The sequence below is a fragment of the Orbicella faveolata genome, unplaced genomic scaffold (genome assembly GCF_042242905.1).
Source record: "Orbicella faveolata isolate gen_17 unplaced genomic scaffold, um_ofav_v1 contig_46, whole genome shotgun sequence".
Lineage (NCBI taxonomy): Eukaryota > Metazoa > Cnidaria > Anthozoa > Scleractinia > Merulinidae > Orbicella > Orbicella faveolata.
Genome location: NW_028301576.1, coordinates 16,530,760 through 16,551,737, shown reverse-complemented (window position 1 = coordinate 16,551,737; position 20,978 = coordinate 16,530,760). Strand labels below are relative to the sequence as shown.

The 20,978-nt window shown below is 38.1% G+C and overlaps 1 protein-coding gene and 1 long non-coding RNA gene across 2 annotated transcripts; one reads left to right on the top strand and one right to left on the bottom strand.

Annotated features, from left to right (window-relative positions):
- The first annotated feature begins 10,289 nt into the window (after positions 1–10,289).
- LOC149098652 (uncharacterized) lies at positions 10,290–16,704 on the top strand. Its single transcript, XM_089276718.1, has 4 exons — positions 10,290–10,302; positions 10,579–10,671; positions 12,114–12,593; positions 16,277–16,704. Exons 1-4 carry the CDS (start codon positions 10,290–10,292, stop codon positions 16,387–16,389), a joined length of 699 nt encoding a protein of 232 aa, XP_089132844.1. The 3' UTR covers positions 16,390–16,704.
- Positions 16,705–18,398: 1,694 nt separating this feature from the next.
- On the bottom strand, positions 18,399–18,842 carry LOC149098651 (uncharacterized). Its single transcript, XR_016203871.1, has 2 exons — positions 18,726–18,842; positions 18,399–18,548 (listed from the first exon to the last, which is right to left on the bottom strand). It is a non-coding gene; the product is annotated as an uncharacterized LOC149098651 (long non-coding RNA).
- Between the last annotated feature and the right edge of the window lie 2,136 nt (positions 18,843–20,978).

Below are 20,978 nucleotides of genomic sequence, written 5' to 3'. Positions count from 1 at the left end.
TTCATCATTTACATGTTTCACTTAAAATATTTACATGTTTTTTACATGGAACCTCCAAAACATGTAAAAGAGGAAAAATCATGTAAATTATTCTTTACAGTCTCTTTTTGATTATTTACATGTTAATTACATGTTATTCACATACTCTGTAAATTTTCAACTTTTCCAGTGGTTTCAAATTAATTTTGGCATAATTTTTATCTTTCAGTGGAGCAATTTGCAAAAGAAATGTCACAGTCTGGAGTTATGCCAGCTTAACCAAGGGTAAGGTAATTAATTTTTCTGAAATAGAATAATAAATACTGTTACTCTATTTTAAGGTAATTCCTCTGAAATAAAAGCGACAATAGATTTTTGTTCAAACTTTGTCCACCGAATATTTGTCATGTGATAACTTCAGTTTTGAAATAAAAAAGGAGGGTGCCCATGCTCATTAAGGAGCAGTGAGGTATTGAAAATGCCCCATTTTGGCATTATTTAATGCTTGTTATAAGAACACATTCCCAGTAATTGTAAAATCTTTGTGAGCCCAGACTCATAAGAACACGCATTAAACTACAGTCAATACACTGTGTATATTTTAAGTCTGATTCTGACAGAAAGCTAAATCCTTGATTAAAAATTTGAACCAAATTTCTTGACGTGGTTACCAAACTGCAAAATAGAAAAGACCACAGTGTATCTGCTATTTTTCTTATTTATTCAATTTTCAGCAATAGAAATTAGCTCAGTCTTCTCTCACGCAAAGCTTATGATTAGATGATTACAATGACTGGAAAAAAAAATTGGGGTGCCTGTGCTCGTTGGTGAGCTAGGGCCATTTTTCAACTGACATAGCTCAATATCAAGGCAAATCCGTCATATTTTCAATATGCGCATGCATGAGCGCACGCTAATGACGCCATAAATTATGCGCAGTAAGGATGCGCGATGCAAGTGTGAGGAATGACCTTAAAGTGCACCTAACCCCAAAATTTATTTTTCGCTAAAACGAATCTACTTGTTATTTGAAATAGTTCTGGGAAAAAATTTTTGGATTCCGTAAAATCCTCGATTTTCTGTGCTCCGACGAAATCTCGAAATAGCTCCAAAACACCGCCATTTTGTTTCACGACCGAGTTTGAGGAGAATGGGTCCAGCGGCTCATGTGACATCTACCCAGGAAGGTTGGATATCTCACGTCCTCTCATTTCCTTCAGGATGGTGCAATACACATTCGAAAAGTGCACAGAAACGCCTTCCAGAGGTGCTATCGGCTGTTGCAGCAATATTCCAGATTTAAAGAAAAATATACTGTACAATTTACTGACGATGATCGGCTAATGGTGCAATAAAGACGTAAACGATGGTTGATTTTGTGGAACCGAAACAAGTGAACTGAATCTGTGAGAACCATTGAAGAACTCTCACTGGAATTTGTTCCGCAGACTTTCAAACGCTATTTTCATAAATTTTCTGCTTAAAGCTAACCAGCAATTTGTAGAAATACTACCGAAAACCTATATCTTCCAATCCCGCAGTATTTATAACATAACCGGCAAAGTTGTGCCGATCATGATCAAGAAGCGTTATACTGATATGTAAATAATAGATCGCAACTGTACGCCGCTAACCAACACTTATTTCTTTTTCGATTTAGATGAAAGTCGAAGATTAATCCTTTAGAATTACATGATAACAAAATTGTTAGACTCACAGAGTTTTTCGAAGGTTTCGAAATCAGCAGTGCGACAAAGATTCTGTGCAATAGCGTCGAAAATATGACCGCGTAACATTATCTGCGGACCACTTAGGGAACATCCTTTTCGCTTATCCGACGAATTTCACAGCAAACTTTGAGAACAATTTACATTCATTTGGTTATTTGGAGTTACGACTTAAAACGTGTGACAATGGAAAATCGGTAATTGTATGAAATATTTCCTTCCGCCTTACTTCCCGCAGCTTCAAAAATACAGGTCCAAACAATACGATTTTCACTCGATCGAAGCCAATGTTTTGGAGGTCATCAAGTCTCGAAAACTGCAACTCGTATGTCGCTCTTATAAACATGAAGTAAAACACAAACTGGATTTAACAGAACAATCACACCTTGACAAAATACATTCTCGCTAAGGACAAATGTAAACGGGCTATAAACACGCGTGGGAATCTTATGTTTAGTTGACGAAATTACGATCCAAAGCAGTCCTTGAGTTTTCTTTCCTGCTTTTCGTTTGCCTGCTCCTCCACTTCGTATCTAGCTTTCCATTCCTAATATACAAGCAGCTCGTCCGCAAAGAAGTCTTCCCCTTCGTCGCTTGAAATATTGTAAATTGCTCTCAAAGCTCTAAGCAGTGAGTTCACAGTTGTCGAACGTGCTCGATCGAAGTTTATTTCGGAGTCTTCTGAATCGAAACTAAACTCTGACTCCAGTGACGAAAAAGAAATGATTCTGAGACAAAACCTGGACGTTTGAGTCCCAAAATACATCGGAACGATTAGTTTTGTGTTCCATTTTCTCCAGCAAATACAGAGAGTTGACTGAGGCGCTATTGTGTTTGGTTCCTGGGTAGACGTCATCAGGTACCGCCGCCCCAGACTCCCTAAAACGCGGTCGTGAAACACTTCAAGCGTGACTTTGAAAGGGCATAGAAAATCGAGGATTCAACCAAATTCAAAAATTTCTTCGCCCAAATGCTTCAAATAAAGTCTAGATTCGTTTTAGCGAAAAAAAATTTGGGGGTTAGGTGCACTATAAGGAACAGTTGAAAACAATTTTGTAATGTGTTTCTATCGAGTTATTCAATATAGAAACATGAGTGGAAGTTTGGGAAAACAAGAAATGCTGTGGGAACACGAGCCAACAGGTGATTGTTTGAACCACAGTTCTTCCAAACTTTCACATTACATTAGAGTGTAAAACATTGACAAGCGTGTTTAATTGTTTTGCGCATGTAAAATCTATACCATAAAGCAAATGAAGAAGCCTAAGCCATGCATTACACTGTGATAAAACACTTGTCTGTGGCTCATGTTTTCTACAATGAATGTTTACTTTGATTCTCTTTGCTCGTGCCGTCATAATGTCAACATCTTGTGCGAGTTCCATGCTTCTGTCTATAGATCGTTTTCTAAAATCCAAAACTAAAGAGCCACTAAAGTTTTTATCCCCATCAGGCATAACAGGCAGTATATTTATATCTGTTTACAATTTTACAGCTCAATAGCATGCTTTGTTTGGAAACCAGAGCAATTTGAATTTCTGGGTTATGGAGGTGCGTGACACAAGGCTACGATCGAGTTTGTTGAAAAATATATACTTATCTCATGATTTTGAGCCTTTTTAGAAGTTAGAGCATTAAGAAAAGTCCTTACTTAAATGCTTCTTTGTTCGGTACTGATAATCAGTCGCTTAGATAGCCAAATTAAGTTCCAGATGTTTAGTCTATTTTCTGGCCACCATATTGGGGTACCACGGATGTGCACCAACATGGTGTTTTCATACTGGGCTCTGTAAACTTCTGCGAAATATTTCAACAAATATCTGAAGTTTGGGGGAACACACAGGCCTAAAACTTGGAGAAGTGTCTTATATTTTAGTTATCTTCTATAACATTGCAATTTCCTAGCTTTTTCCCTAGGATGGTTTTCGATTTATTTTTTTATTGCGTAACAGTGGAAACAATCTATATGTAGTTTTCTTGTTCACCACTAAATTTTGGGTAAAGTCTGCATACGAGCCAAGTGGTCCATCAGGCCGGAGCTTATCCCAGTTTCTGTAGCATGAAGTGACTAGGAGTATTTCTACTCCCCCCAGAATGGATCATGCTACAGCTGTAGTGCATCACAGAGTTACCCCCAGCATTAAGTTTGCCGGTAGCCATTTATATATCTGGGTGGAGAGAGGCACTGTGAGAGTAAAGTGTCTTGCCCAAGAACACAACACAATGTCCCTGGCCAGGGCTTGGACCCAGACTGCTTGATCTGGAGATGAGCACACTAACCATGAGGCCACCACACCTCCCTAGCTCCCTAAATTTTCTTCGATTCCTTTTGGTTTAAATTTATCTTGTGATGCAATAGTGTTGATCTGCGGAGAGGCACTGTCAGCCCACAGTGCCTGTCCAAGGAAAATACCCTTATGGATATTACTCGTCCATGAAAATTTTCTTTGAAGAAGTGGGCTTATGGAATAAAAACAACTGGTTTTTTTTGTCTGTGTTCTTTGTTTGTTTTTTTTTTCAAATCTACTTTTGGCCTTTACAGCTTTCAACTAAAAAAGTTAAGTGGTGAGCAATAAAGAAAATAGAGAATTAATAATAATTGTCATCAGTTGGAAGCATCGGTCTGATAGTTGCCCTTCAAAAATTTGATGTTCTTAAAACTAGCACATTTACCCTCGAAGCTTTGCTTCTCAGGCAAATATTTGTTTTAAGAACATCAACTTTCCGCCAGGCAACAATCAGCTGATCGTCCCTTGAAAGAAACACTCTATTGTTTAAGGTTACTTCCACCTTCAGAGGTAAAAAAAAATCGTTTTTTCTTTTATTTGACAAAATTTAAGTTCGTTATTTTATCTAGTGTTTTCAATGGAAAAACATTAAAAATCTCAAAAAGCGGCCGAGTTATTTAGAAAAAACGTATTTTCAAATAAAGTCAATAAACTAGGAAGGTGTCATAATCTTGTCAACGGGCTAGAACCCTGGGGAAATTTTCGCGGCAAATGCTCATCGCTCGTATTTCATGTCATTTGTATATTTTTATTTACATCACGCACTTGACAAAAATTCCCACGTGAAAGCTCTTTACGCTAACTCCTATGGAAAAACCAAAAGCAGAAAAAAGTCCTTGGGTAAAGAAAACGAAACGGCCCAGAGAAGAAAGAAAAAGCTCCATATTGTCAAGGAAAGAAAAAAAAAAAACCTTGCCGGGAGCGACAAAGGCTCTTGGTTTGGCCAAACGCCGTCGACAATCTCGGCATCTGCTGAAGATCCGGAGCGTTCAAATATCCTTGGAACAAGTAGCTTGAAAATCAAAGTCAACGTCAGTGCAGGCTGCGAACAAGATTCTTCGTCGGAATCTGGCGGAAGCGATGAAGAAAATGAAACCTACCCAAGGGAACTCATTTCAGCAATAAAGGTATTTCTTAAGCTGTCCGTCGATTCCTTAACGTCTTGTTTTTCAGCGGCACATTTTCCGCCTTAAACATTTTTGGCGCGGGTTTTGCCTTTGCCTTTGCCTTTGGCGTCTTTGCCCATTATATTACGTCGCCGTCCTAAATTGAACTCCACTGAGCGAGATAAAACAACACGTTGCAATGCGATGCTTTTCCAGGGAAATCTTGATCTATTGTCAGAGACACTAGGAGGTCCTGTTGTTGCATTGGTTGCGGTTTTATTAGGCGTGATAATCTCCGGGCGTGGCGCGAGTTGTTTACGAACCTTTACAAGCTAAAACCTCGGATTTGATTTTTGGCGGAATACATCCACTTTGAACGAATTTATAGGGTATGCAGATTTGACGGATTTTCGTGAAATTTCGCCAGAACATTTCAGAGATAATGACAAACCAAAGTGTGTCGGGAAATTTTGATATTTAACACATTTTTCCCGTGGCGTCCATTTACGCAACACGTCTCGCATATTTTTAGCTACTCCAACTTTAGATGTGGATATCTAGACAACCAATCAGAATATCGAAAAAGCCCGACACACTTTTGTTGATTGATGCCTTGTGAATAAGACTGTGCAGCCATTTTGCTCGTACTGCGGAATCCGATAGCCTATAAATTCAATAGAAGAAGCCTCGGTCGTTTCACACCTTACCGCCTCCTGACACTTCCTAAAAGAAAACATTGCTGAAATTGTATTTTTTTCGTAAAGTACAGTTATTAAGCTTTCTTATGATGTATAGTTTTTTGGGGTTTTATTGAAACTGGCGCGCGTACGATTTTTTCCCCGAAGGGCACCCGCGAAGGTGGGAAGTAACCTTAAGTAGAAACACTATTTGAAACCAATCAGCAGACATACACTATTTTCTTTGGGCTACATGTATTTTCTAGTACTCTTGAACAAGTTAGAGCAGCTATTTTACATTGCAAGCTGCTTTGAGTTATTTGAAAAATTGTATCAGTTGGTTATGTTTTATGTAAGATGTTTATTCATGGCTTTTTAGGAATCTCTGTACCTAGACTGGTTTCTAAGGGAAAATAATGAACTTGGCTGTGTGTCTTTGACTGATCACTCATAGAAAATGAGAGCAAATAGTCACTAATTAAATAGCAGACATTCTAGAGCCAAAAAAATTCATGATTAATAACTTTCATTTGGAGAATATTTATGTGCATCAGCTGCATGTGATTGTATTTTATCAGTAACTAGACAACAATGGGAGATGCAAATAAATCAGTAGATTTCCAATGGCACACACTGTATGTTATTGTAAGACTCCACTTTTTGCTCACATTTTGAAGCTGGACCTTTTGCCTTCTTGTCATGAAGTAGTTTATAGTCCAATCATGGCTGTCATCAAGAGGCTGATCTTAATTAAACTGTAGAGAAGCCATTAGTGTTTGTTTGCAGCTACTTGTATGACCCTACAGTGAAGTGACGTAAACTGATTGTTGTTATTCGCTCCAAGGGAATGCATGTAATTAATTCTTTAAGTGGCTTTGTTACTTATTAACTTTTGTCTCTGTAGTCAATGAGTTTTGTTTGTATGTACTTTGCTTGTAGGGAAATCTCTAAGTTCTCCAGTTTGTTACAATGTCAGCAGCTGAAAATAACAGCGATAGCAGTTCAAACCAAGAATCCCAATCTAAGACTCAAGGTAGTTATTAGGTATTTTGTTCAAACATAGATTGCATCGTGAACCCAGTGCAAAACAGTCAGTTGAACATCTTGATTACTTTTATTAATACTAGATAATTATTACTATAATAAAGGACGGTGCTTACTATTGTTAGTGCGCACCCATTCTGGACATCATACAAGGCATCATAACATGCCACGTGATAGTGTGCTAGAGTTGAAACTGACACAATCAACTAGGCTATCAAGTGTGTGACTAAAATGGAAATAAAATTAAATTCCTACTGTGATCAGTGACCAAATCAGGTTTAATGAACCTGTACTGTAACCAGGAATACCAGAATAGCAGCGTATCACTAACCACTTACTGTTGATGGCTTCCAACTGTAAACATGTACAAAAGTCATGCTAAACAAGTGCAGGAGATGCAATTGCTTGACTTACTGTGGAGTTGACAAGAAAGAATGTAATGGGCACCAAAAAGGTTTAAGAAAAAAGATAAATGAAATCAACCTTATACTCATTTAACTTTTAAAAACAGGTGGTTACCCCTGCATGTTATGTTTTGAAATGTTTACATGTAAGCGGCAAGCCTATTCAACATGTGATTAGTTTCTGGTTGTGAGAAAGGGCTATTTAGGGCCTGTTCACATGGAAGCGTGGGACCCTGGGGAGGTGAAGTACCTCACCTACATGTACCTGTGGTAAAGAGAAACTTGTCTTCACATGCAACCCCGGAGACACAGGGTGACGTCCAAAATGTAATCACATGGTCGCTTAAGCAGGCACATAAACAAAGAACTACATGTAGCATTATCAAGAAAAAAGAGAGATTGTATGGATAGACTGGTTACCCCACCAAGGCGGGGGAGCTCACCTGCCTGAGGTCCCCCACTTCCATGTGAACAGATCCTTAAACTTTACTTTGACTAAACCAGAGAAGAGCTGTCAGGGACACTAAAAGTGATGTTGTGAGGATTGGGTTTATTAAAAACATCCAGAAGTCATTTTAATGTTACCTAATTACCATTTACCATGTAGTTTATAGATCTCAAGCTTATAAAATGTGTTTGCTTTTTTATATGTAAAGGCGACCTGTAAGGAAATCTGTGAAGAAATATCTTTTCCTTGTTTTTCAGCAAAATGCTGATCTCTGTAGATGATGTTTTTATCACTTGGATTATTATGTTTTAAAATTCCATCATTGGTTAAGGTGGCTGAACACAGTTTTTGATACCTGTTTCATTCACCTTTTTCTCTAAAACCCGTGATCCCTTGGTCGCCAAAAATGACAGCAAGTTAGAAACACAAACTTTGGCTTTTTGACGATTAAGCTAACGTATGTACCATTGCCATGGCAACATGAGCAGGCCTTTAAAATCGGTTTTGTTTATTTGCAGAAAATCTAGTCATAAGAATTTTCTTTATAATTTGCATGCAACAAGCTTGTAACGATTCTCACAAGTTAACACCATTTTGCTAATAATTTAACAGAGAGATGTTTAATTATCCCTTGCTGAAGGTTCCCTGGAATATCTAGAATTTCCTTTGTTAAAGTTCAATTATTTTCAATACTCCAATTACTTATTTCCTAAAGTATTTTCCTGCCAAATTTCGTGAAATTCTAATGAGTGGTTCTCGAGAAATTGGCGTATTCCTGAGAATGCAATTTTCATTCAATCGCAATCTCGACTTACAACGCATGCGCTGCATTTAACTGGGTTCTTTCGGTAACAAAGAAAAAGCTGAGAATTGCTGGGTTCTTTGCATCGTAACCTTTTCTAACATATCTTTGTGATAAAAGACTAAAGCCATCAATACACTGCGTTCAATTATAGAGAAAAATAGTACAGATAGCGCAGGCATTCAGTAAATAAAATAATCGCTCTATTGACGGCATGTTTGTCTTTTGCAATCCTTGTGCCCGCGCTGAATTGCATCAGCAAAAGCGCGTGCGAAAACTGTGTTCGGCCGTGGACCTTAACTGCAAGCTTCTCCTCTTTAAGGTATAGATGCTTTTAAAAAAGGCACACCTAGTGACCTTGAACTAGATGATTTGACATTACAGATTGGCGCAGTGTGGAATAGACTCGGAATTCGCCTTGGCATTCCTCATGATATATTGGAAGGAATAGCTGCTAATGCAGAAGATAAACCATTTCAGATGTTACTTCGCTGGAGAAATACAACAACTTCAGCTACACCTTATCATGAACTCTTTGAGGCCTTCTGTCATAGCTAGTAGAGTTGGGCTGAATATCTTGGCCAAAGAATTTTGTTGTAAGGAAACTACATGATTCACTTTCTTACAGTACAACATCTTGACCCAGGGTAGTCAGTAATTTGTGAAGTAGGCAGACCCCAACCCCAGCTATTTTTTTCATTTTCCTACCTACTTGAAAAATAAGTGACAGCTCTGGATTAAGGAACATTGCATTCTTTAAATCATATATTTAAGTAAAAACTATTGTATTGTGGCAAATATATCGAGATGGAAAAAAAATGTCATTGTGAGAACACCCTAAATGATGTAAATCAAGGTGTTTTGGTTACTGCTATGAAATCATCCCCATAGGTATAGATTTAGCTAAGGAGGGGCCCTAAAGGTAACAGTATTTCCTCTAGGAGTTCTGAGAGCACCCCCTGTGAAATTGTGAAAATCTAAACAAGCTCACACAGGATTGCTATGCACTGTAGAGGCTTAGGGACAAAATTTAATGTCAGTTTTAGGTACTTATCCAGTGCAAAAACATGAAGAAACTTTGCTCGCCTACAGCTTGTAGGTTAATCTTTTAACCCTTTTTACATGAAGACCAAGTGGCAAGTGGTAGAAAGTAAACATAAATTTAAAAAAAATAGACTTTGCGAATGGCCACCTGCATTTTCAAGTCCCAAAATAGTATAAATTAGGTTGAACTTCTGTTGAACTAACCAAACAATTTGGAGACAAAATTCTGACAATATTGCCACAAAAAACAAGAACAGAGAAACTAAAAACTGTTTGGGGGTAGAGCTCTATTGTAAGTTGAATATTTGATTTAAAAAAATCATATTGTATTGTGTTTGTTTTAATTAAATTAGTTAAACTTTCCAAAAAAACAGAACTTCACTAATAAGAGTTATTTCCCTGATACAATATCTACTGTTTTTTGTAGCTATCCATAATTAAAGAACCACTACAGTGATGTCGTGTTATTTCTATAAAGTGTAGTTCACTGTTGTGTATCATTTTTCACATCTTCCGTGTATTTTGGAGAAGACAAGAGTTTCATTTTACATACCGTCGTGGGGAAAACAAAAGTAACAAGTTACAAAGTTGGCGTGAAAAGCTTAATTGCCACGTTTGCTGCTTCAACGTATCATTGAATTTAAAATGAACGAAAATGAACGTAAAACACCAGAGTAAAACTTTAAGGCTGTCGTGAAAAACAGCAATTGTAAGTAATTTTTGGACCTTCAATGAAAATGCAACCATGAAACATACATACTGCTAAGATTATGTCTTATCAAGGTTTGTGTCGGTTAATATTCTGTAAGGGGAAACGCCCTAGCAGACTACCGAGGTAAATACAAACCGGAAGTGAACCAAGCAGGGGTGAGTGCCCGTGTGACTATGTGCCAGAGCTATCAATTGCACTCTGCACTATCTGAGATTATCTCACTGGTTGGTGCTATATGAATGTCCAGTCATGGTGACTCTTAGGCTGGATCACTGTTACTATTCACTTCCTCCAAAGGATTTACCTCTAAGACTGCCCTAACATTAAATATCTTTCTTTCTTGCTAGATGCATCAGCAGAAAAGCAGAGTTCATCACAGCAATCAAAGAGAGTGGTACCAAGTACAAGCAGCCAAGATCCCAAACGCTTTAAAGTGGAAGGTATTTAACAATTGTTAGTCTGTTTCTCTGGAAGTTTGGTTGAATTTGGTTACAGTAAATATCTAATCGTACCTTTGTGGTATGCTTTGGTGGCATATCAAGCTTGTTTGATCTCACCATGGGTATTTTGGCTCAAGTACATCTCACCAAATATGAATCATGGCTCAACCAAACTTAACCTGATCTGTTGCTGAAACGTTCTGAAAAGATATGATATGGAACAATTATTTCACTCGCGCTTTTTGGATATGAGTTGGCCATAATCCTCTCATAGCCTACGAGCGCGAGCGGAATAATTGTTTTACTTAAAACGCCCCCAAAATATAGAAAACCAAGATAAGATAAAAAAAAAAACTGTCTTAAAAGATTACCGTCGCAGACCCGTACCATATTTGTAGAGTACGGTATAATGGCTCATGTAGCATGATTGCTAAGCCAATGAAGACTCTTGAATTGCATTAGCCAGTGATCCAGTTTTTAATGATATAGGATATTAAGATCAGGTTCCCAGTCCTGATAAATATGAATCTAACTCGTCTTATTGAAAATGTATGTGCAATCACTTCTTTCAAAGGATTAACCTCTATGAATGCCCTAACATTAAATTTCTTTCGCTCTTGCTGGATGTATCAGCAGAAAAGCAGAGTTCATCGCAGCAATAAAAGGGAGTGGTACCAAGTACAAGCAGCCAAGATCCCAAACGCTTCAAAGTGGAAGGTATTCAGCAATTCTGATTAGTTCTTTAAATTGAAATAATAACTTTATAATCGCGTTATGCATACACTACAGTATTACAAAACTGCATTTAAAATGTGATTTACCATGCTCTTTTTAGTGCAGAGTACACTTGATTGTATACTGGGTAATTTGTTCATTATCTGTTTGTGTTCTACAGTTGTTTATTCGTCTTTAATGTCAAAAGAATTATATTATATTACATTTATATATATATTTTTTTGGTTTAGCCTATAAAAAGCACAGTGGTATTTTTACCGCCGGTAACGCAAAAACAAAGCTTGTGGCCTAGGAGTGTCATGGCCCTTGTGTACAAAATGGCATCCTTAATTGCTGGTGTGCTGATGAAATGCATTGTGGGCTATGGCACTCCTAGGCCAAATGGTATATTCTTGTTTGTTTGTTGTTTTTGTTATACCAGGTACTTTTGTTTTACGTTGAATTGAAATAATATAATTATATAAAAAAAATATGAGATGAAAATATCTATCTTCAGATTGAGAAAATCAATTGAGAAAAACAACAAGAATTAAACATAACCATCACCCACTGCAATAAAGAAATACCTCCTCCTCTAACATGCTCTGAATTTTTCCCTGCGAGAAAATCCATTACCCGACAGTTTTACAATGTCTCAACTGTTTTTTCCATCTGCAAAAAAATGGCACTTCCTCTCTGTAATTGACATGGCTATGTTTTGTCAACAGCCAATTCTCTTGAGATAAGAATTGATTGTGAAACTGTTAAAGCAAAAGGACTGAATAGGACTTCAGATTCAACAAACTTGGCACAATGCAAGGAAGGAACTGAAGGAGCAGTGCCGACAGAGGATGACACTCGCTCAGCTAAGAAGTTTTTTCTTAGAATTGGATGGGATTACTATCACAGTGTGAAACCATCTGACAGAAAGGGATTTGACGACTTCCTTAAATATTTAACCAGTATGAGAGGTGTCCTGATCGAAGATGTTAAGTCTGGCAGTCTAGTAATCACAGTCAAGTGTGCGTCATTGCAGGTCCTTGAAGAATTCTGGGCTGACTATACATGTGGGCATCTGGACGAAGTGGTGCAAAAATGTCTTGTAACAGAGGATATCCTTACTGATCTTGGCCTTGCCGAGTTGAAGCTGAAGACTGCCATAAGAGAAGATGACTACGAGGAATGTAAACAATTCTTCCAGGAATTAGGTTGGTTCAAAAATTGATGATTATCAAGTTAATTATCCTAATGTAGAGTTCAAATGGATGTCATTTAGTTGACTTTGATTGAAATGAGCAGTGCCTTGCCATGATGTACATTGTAACAAGCCACACATTGAAATGAACAAAGTTTCAAATACATATCATATACACTTTACTGAGCTAAGTTAAATTATGGCAGGCAAAGGGCTGATAGGGTCCTACCATGTGCAATAAGGCACCTATCTAATTACAATTTTCTAGATAGCGAGACTAAATCACTGTAGTTAAGGAAATGTAACTGAAGGATGGTTCACTTATAGGTGTCAGAGGAGTTGACTCTTATCTCTAAACTCTAAACCTCGTACGCTGTTTCTGCAAGTCCACCCTCACAAGGTCGCACAAGTACTCAAAGGTTTTGCGTGTCCCTCTAAAATGTTCTTTCCAATGAAAATTCAGCACTAGATTTATGTACAAACTGCGAAACTAGGTTTGTGGATGTGGCCCAACCCAAGCTCTTCTTCTTCCTGGCGCGTTTTGTTGATTCATTTGACTCAAAAACATCAGCATAATTCCTCATTGGTTTCTTCGTCTTATTCGAAAGTCCTCATCCACAACGAGAAAGTGATAAGCTTGGTGAAATGGCACTGCCTGCTGTCGTTGCTGAAAGAAATTTTAAAGCCAAACGAGAAGAGGAATTTTGATATTGCGAGGTTGCATGATGTAGGATTGGTGCACCCACTCACATGGTTGAATATATTGTGCAACAAAAGTTATTGTTTTGTGATACCTGAAGAGAGTAGAAACCCAGGTGTGAGGAACGCTTTCTCTTGATAGTCTTAAGAAATTCATCATAACTACCTGAGACCTGAGAATCTTGAATGACCAGTTTTGATAATTACAGTTGTCGTTTATATTTGGTAAAATTTCTCCAACTAGAGGTGGTGGCAGAGGTCAAGTGGTTAAGGGGCTGGATTTGTAATCCACAGTTCCCGGGTTGAAATCCCTCTCTCTGCCACGAGATAGATTTGTGTTGGGTGGTTCCAAATTTAATTTCTCCACATCTTGTAAATAGTCAACTGGTAAGCGTCCAACCAGCTGGGATTTTTGACAAGTTTTCAACTATAATTGTAGACCCGACTCGCGTACTCGAGAGATCAGCGGAAATCAAGCCTGAAAACAGAAATTAAATGAGAGCGTTTCTTTTATTATTATTTCCTCGAGTGCACCCTAAAAGATACTTTGACAGCTAAAAATGGTGACGTTTCGTCATCAACATACTAAGTGAGACCAGAATCCTTGATTTGTACCCAGGAGGACGAACACCCCCGACCTTTTCATGTAGGAGTCTTCCCGGGTTTCGAACATGAGCCGTCTCAGGTCGTTTTACAGTCGCTTGCAGCGTGTCAAGTTAGTTATTTTCGAGAGGTAGAAGGTATAACGACTTTTTCATTGTAAAGAAAATGCTTATGGTTCTTCCTCAGCAATTCGATTCAGGGAAAGCCTTCGTGGTTTTTCCTTCACAAACCTACGCGATATTGTGATTTCGAAAGCAATCGATATAAACGAATGATTGAAGTCTACAGACGATTTTTTTAACACAAGGAACTGAAAGACAAACGCTACCTTTCGGTAAATGATTTGTTGACAGAAAGAGAAAAAACAATGAAGAAGAAAGAAAAATAATGTTACGAGTATCGTTGAAGAGCAGGGTTGATTCCAGACAGAACTCAGGATCGCTGGTAACAGCAACAAACTAATTTATTTTCGTAAGGTAACTTCGCGAATTTACAGCACTAAGCTTCTTCAAATTTGAATCAATCTCTCTTACAGCAGAACCTCTCGCTCTAATATACATGAGGCTTAAAGTTCTAGAAACTTCTATCTGGAACTAAATTAAGTAGTTTCACACAGTTTCTAATCTGAGTAATTACATAAGGATTAGAATGTTCTGGAATGTTCTAATACAAATTGGTCACGGCTGAATGACTTCCGGTTCTAGATTGTTCTAGAAATTGACTTAGACAAATTTTCGTAACAAATAATCAGAAGTCACCACCAGGATTCCACCTCCCAGTGTCTCGCATGGTGAACCGGCGCTTATCACATTGAACTACTTGTACACAAGCTACCGGAAGGTGAAAGTGTTAACTATTTATTTACGTACCGCAGGCTCAAGTGTTTGGCTCAGTCTATACCACACTTTTGACCAAACAAAATGATCTTGCCGTTTTTGACTACAGCACAAGGAAGACATGTACAGATACATGTAATGTAAAACGTGTAGGCAGGCCTGACTAACAAACAGTTTTTTGACCTTTAACTTTTTCGTTTTTGCAAATATCACAACAAACCCCTGAATGGAATAAGTCCTTATGGGCTTGTTCGAAAGCTAGACTGCCCTCACTTCACAATTAGTTCCTTAATGAGGTTTCATAATTTATTTTCGAAGTTCAGTGGCTCACAGCCACTTTGATTCTATAATTATGTCATGTACTGTGACCAAGGACAGCAGTTATTTTTGAGGTAGTCCCACTTCTCCCTTTTAGTGCAAAACTGAAACATTACTGTGGCTGCGTATTGTTAAGAATTACCCATAGGTTGGTTCAACAAATGTCATCTGCTGTTTTCAAACTACGCTAGTGTGTTTGTCATGCTTCTCCTTTGTGGCATTTTTATTTCGAGTTAGTTGGTTTAATACTCTTCAAACTGTAAATTTGTGACAAAAAGACCAAAAGAAACCAGGAAAGTGCTCAAATATTGCTGCAGACTTCGTCGCATCTAATGAAAGCGTAGATTAATTTAATCAGTCTTTGAGAAGACTCGTTCACCGATGCAGGATATAATATTGGCCGAGAAGCGCTGTTTACTTTCAATACTTCTCGTTGAAATGATTCTCAGTTGTATCAATCGATATCACTGTGTATTAATTTTGGATTGTTTTATTGTTAACAACAAAGATGGCAACAGAAAAAGAAAGGGGTATTCCGTTACCATCTGATAATGAAATTAGTTCTTGTTTATCGGTAAAGAGAAAATTTGCATTTTGAGTAAAACAAAATCGTTTCTCTTCGATTTCTTCATCAGCTTTATAACCTTCTTTCATTTATCTCCAGCGGTGAAAAAAAAAACAAGCACATCTTCCGTGTATTTTGGAGAAAACAAGAGTTTCATTTTACATACCGTCGTGAGGAAAACAAAAGTATCAAGTTACAAAGTTAGCGTGAAAAGCTTAATTGCCACGTTTGCTGCTTCAACGTATCATTGAATTTAAAATGAACGAAAATGAACGTAAAACACCAGAGTAAAACTTTAAGGCTGTCGTGAAAAACAGTAATTGTAAGTAATTTTTGGACCTTCAATGAAAATGCAACCATGAAACATACATACTGCTAAGATTATGTCTTATCAAGGTTTGTGTCGGTTGATATTCTGTAAGGGAAACGCCCTAGCAGACTACCGAGGTAAATACAAACCAGAAGTGAACCGAGTAGGGGTGAGTACCCGTGTGACTGTGTGCCAGAGCTATCAATCGCACTGTGCACTATGTGAGATTATCTCGCTGGTTGGTGCTATATGAATGTCCAGTCATGGTGACTATTAGGCTGGATCACTGATACTATTCACTTCCTCCAAAGGATTTACCTCTAAGACTGCCCTTACATTAATTTTTTTTATTTCTTTCTTGCTAGATGCATCAGCAGAAAAGCAGAGTTCATCACAGCAATCAAAGAGAGTGGTACCAAGTACAAGCAGCCAAGATCCCAAACGCTTTAAAGTAGAAGGTATTTGGAAGTTTGGTTGAATTTGGTTACAGTAAATATCTAATCGTACCTTTGTGGTATGCTTTGGTGGCATATCAAGCTTGTTTGATCTCACCATGGGTATTTTGGCTCGAGTACATCTCGCCAAATATGGATCATGGCTCAACCAAACTTAACCTGATCTGTTGCTGAAGCGTTCTGAAAAGATACGATATGGAATAATTACTCCACGCACACTTTTTGGATATGAGTTGGCTATAATCCTCTCATAGCCAACGAGCGCGAGCGGAATAATTGCTTTGCTTAAAATGCCCCCAAAATATAGAAAACTAAGATAAGATAAAAAACAAAAAAAACCGCCTTAAAAGATTACCGTCGCAGACCCGTACCATATTTGTAGAGTACAGTATAATGGCTCATGTAGCATGATTGCTAAGCCAATGAAAACTCTTGAATTGCATTAGCCAGTGATCCAGTTTTTAATGATATAGGATATTAAGATCACGTTCCCAGTCCTGATTTAGAAATATGAATCCAACTCGTGTTATTGAAAATGTATGTGCAATCACTTCTTTCAAAGGATTAACCTCTATGAATGCCCTAACATTAAATTTCTTTCTTTCTTGCTAGATGCATCAGAAGAAGAGCAGAGTTCATCGCAGCAATCAAAGGGAGTGGTACCAAGTACAAGCAGCCAAGATCCCAAACGCTTCAAAGTGGAAGGTATTTAGCAATTCTGATCAGTTCTTTAAATTGAAATAGAGACTTTATAATCATGTTATGCATACACTACAGTATTACAAAACTGCACTAAAAATGTGGTTTACCATGCTCTTTTTAGTGCAGAGTACACTATTGGGATGATTTTGGGAGCTGCTATCCGCTAAGGTGCTACGGAAGTAAGATGCTAAGGCAATAAGGTGTAAACTTTAATGTTTGTTTAATTAATTAATTTCAATTAATAATTAATTAGTCTAGAGGCAAGGAAGTGGTAGGGGTGGGGGTGGGGAAGGTACCTGTGTACTCTACGTAAAACAAGTTCCACCTAGTTGAGTGTGAACATCGCAAAGCTACGTATTTCTTTCAGGTAACCCCTTGCTCTCCTTGTGGTACTATGTTTCCACTCGGTTTTCAACCTGGAAAATATGTTATTTTCCAAGTTGTAGTGGTGGAACGATTTCACTCCATCACTCCTTCACTTCCCATTAGACATTTGGAACCCGTGGGGGAACTTCCATATGAAAAGGCAAGGGATACTCGTCGGAAAATTTCAATTTAACTCCTAAGGGAGACTAATGTGGACGTTGCTTGAGATTCATTAGACCACTAAAAGACACCACTCAAAACGGAATAGGTTCGATCACTAGTCACTGTTCAAGAAAGGATCCCGCGTGCACTTGTAGACCCGACTCGTGTACTCGAGAGATCAGCGGAAATCAAACCTGAAAACAGAAATTAAATGAGAGCGTTTCTTTTATTATTATTTCCTGGAGTGCACCCTAAAAGATACTATGACAGCTAAAAATGGTGACGTTTCGTCATCAACATACTAGGGACCTTAAGATACGAGGACGGGAAGGCCAGGACGGCAACGGCAGTGGACGCGGGTCGCGTACTGTCGCGAAAAACAAAATGCTTAAGATGTGCATTTTCGCAAAGAACGGCGACGTCAATAATTCGAACCTCGTACAAGCTATTCACAGAAGCAATGGCATCCATTAGACTATAAAAGAGATGGTAGAAATCTTATCCTATTAGGCTTAAACGATAGTGAACAGCGATGCTGAATTTCTTTTTCTGTATAAGTGAAGCAAACATCTGTCAATATTTTAATGGAGAAACCATAATTTCCGTATGAAAAATTAAACGAACAATCTGATCGACCTGCTTCAGATGGCTTTTCAGTTACCACTAGAGCGTTTGGGAATTCTGTCGCCGAAGAATCCTGACTTTTCGTGAACGTTTCAATTTCCATCTGTAATTGTAACAAGCATCATAAAAATCAAACAAACGTTGCTTCAAGTTCCGGGTAGCATAAAAAAACTAAACGTCAGTTTGAAAATGTGTATTTTATTTGCTCGATAGATGCTCCATGGCATTCATTCTTACAACATTTTATCGACTGTACTTACACTGATGTATTCTCAATGCATACAGTTTGTATTGAGCTTGCTCACTCGTGATAGCGTCTGAACAGTGACTGCAGAAACACAAACGAACAGACAAGGAATATTTTTATTCACATTTTCGTATCTCAGCGTAGTGTTCTACACTACAATCACGAAAACTTTGAACCTTATAAACATTCCTATCAATATAACTGAAAATAAAGTCGATTGGAACAGTTATCGAGGCAAAACAAGAGCAAAATACTCACGTTTTCGATACGACGGCTGGTCGGGCGAAATGGCGTCCTCGACGAGATGAGGACGGCAGAGAGATGAGTGGAGAGTTCTCGTGCGCATGCCCGGTTGAGTGAATTTACTTCTGGTAGCCGTCCTACCTCGTCCCGTCCTGGTATCTTAAGGTGCCTACTAAGTGAGACCAGAATCCTTGATTTGTACTCGAGACGACGAGCATCCCCGACCTTTTCATGTAGGAGTCTTCCCGGGTTTCGAAGATGAGCCGTCTAGGGCCGTTTTACAGTCGTTTTGCAGTGTGTCAATTTAGTTACTTTCGAGAGGTACAAGGTATAGCGATTTTTTCATTGTAAAGAAAATACTTATGGTTCTTCCTTTAGTGATTCGATTCAAGGAAAGTCTTGGTGGTTTTTCCTGCACAAACCTACGTGATATTGTGATTTCGAAAGCAATCGATTTAAACGAATGATTGAAGTCTACAGACGATTTTTTTAACACAAGAAACGGAAAGACAAACACTACCTTTCGGTAAATGATTTGTTGACAGAAAGAAAAAAAACAATGAAGAAGAAAGGAAAAATAATCAGTAGTCACCACCAGGATTTCAACTCCCAATGTCTCACATGGCGAGCCAGCGCTTATTACATTGAGCTACTTGTACACAAGCTACCGGAAGTTGAAAGTGTTAATTATTTATTTACGTACCGTAGGCTCAAGTATTTCGCTCAGTCTATACCACACTTTTGACCAAACAAAATGATCTTGCCGTTTTTGACTACAGCACAAGGAAGACATGTACAGATACATGTAATGTAAAACGTGTAGGCAGGCCTGACTAACAAACAGTTTTTTGACCTTTAACTTTTTCGTTTTTGCAAATATCACAACAAACCCCATACATACATACATACATACATACATACATACATACATACATACATACATACATGCATGCATGCATGCATGCATACATACATACAAACATGCATGCATGCATGCATGCATACATACATAATTTATTTGATAAAGCAGGTTGGAGATCAAAATTGGCAAGACGCTAAGTCCTGATGTGGACCTGCACTATCTAAAATTATAAATTAATAAAATCCTACGTAATACATAATCCTACATAATTAAGACAATGGCTGAATAAATAGTGATAGCTAAAAATAGATAAGTAGTAACAATATACAATAAAATTTTAAAAGTAATTGAAGTCTAAGGATTTGTTTGAAATACAGCAGGACGCTTTCCCCTGAATGGAAAAAGTCCTTATGGGCTTGTTCGAAAGCTAGACTGCCCTCGCTTCACAATTAGTTCCTTAATGAAGTTTCATAATTTATTTTCCAAGTTCAGCGGCTCACAGCCACTTTGATTCTATATGTCATGTAATGTGACCGAGGACAGCAGTTATTTTTCAGGTAGTGCCACTTCTCCCTTTTAGTGCAAAACTGAAACGTTACTGTGGCTGCGTATTGGGAGTGCACCTAAACCCAAAATTTTTTTTCGCTAAAACGAATCTACATGTTATTTGAAATACTTCTGCGAAAAAAGTTTTGGATTCGGTTAAATCTTCGATTCGCTGTGCCCCGACGAAATCTCGAAAATAGCCCCAAAACACCGCCATTTTGTTTCACGACCGAGTTTGAGGAGAATGGGTCCAGCGGCTGTTGTGACGTCTACCTAGGAAGGTCGAATATCTCACGTCCTCTCATTTCCTTCAGGATGGTGCAATACACATTCGAAAAGTGCGCAGAAATGCCTTCCAGAAGTGCTATCGGCTGTTGCAGCAATATCCCAGATCTAAAACAAGATATACTGTACAATTTACTGGCGATGATCGGTCAATGTTACAATAAAGACATAAACGATGGTTGATTTTGTCGAACCGAAACAAGCGAACTCGGAGTCTGTGAGAACCATTGAAGAACTCTCACTGGAATTTGTTCCGCAGACTTTCAAACGCTATTTTCAATATTTTCTGCTGAAAGCCAACCAGCAATTTGTCGAAATACTATCGACGACCTATATCTTCCAGTCCCGCAGTATTTATAACATAGCCGGCAAAGTTGTGTGATCAATCAAGAAGCGTTACGACCAAATATACTGACATGTAAATAGGTCGCAACTGTTCACCGCCAACCAACACTTATTTCTCTTTCGATTAAGATAAAAGTCGAAGATTAATCCTTTAGAATTACATGATAACAAAACTGTTACACTCACAAAGTTTTTTCGAAGGTTTGGAAATCAGTAGTGCGACAAACACT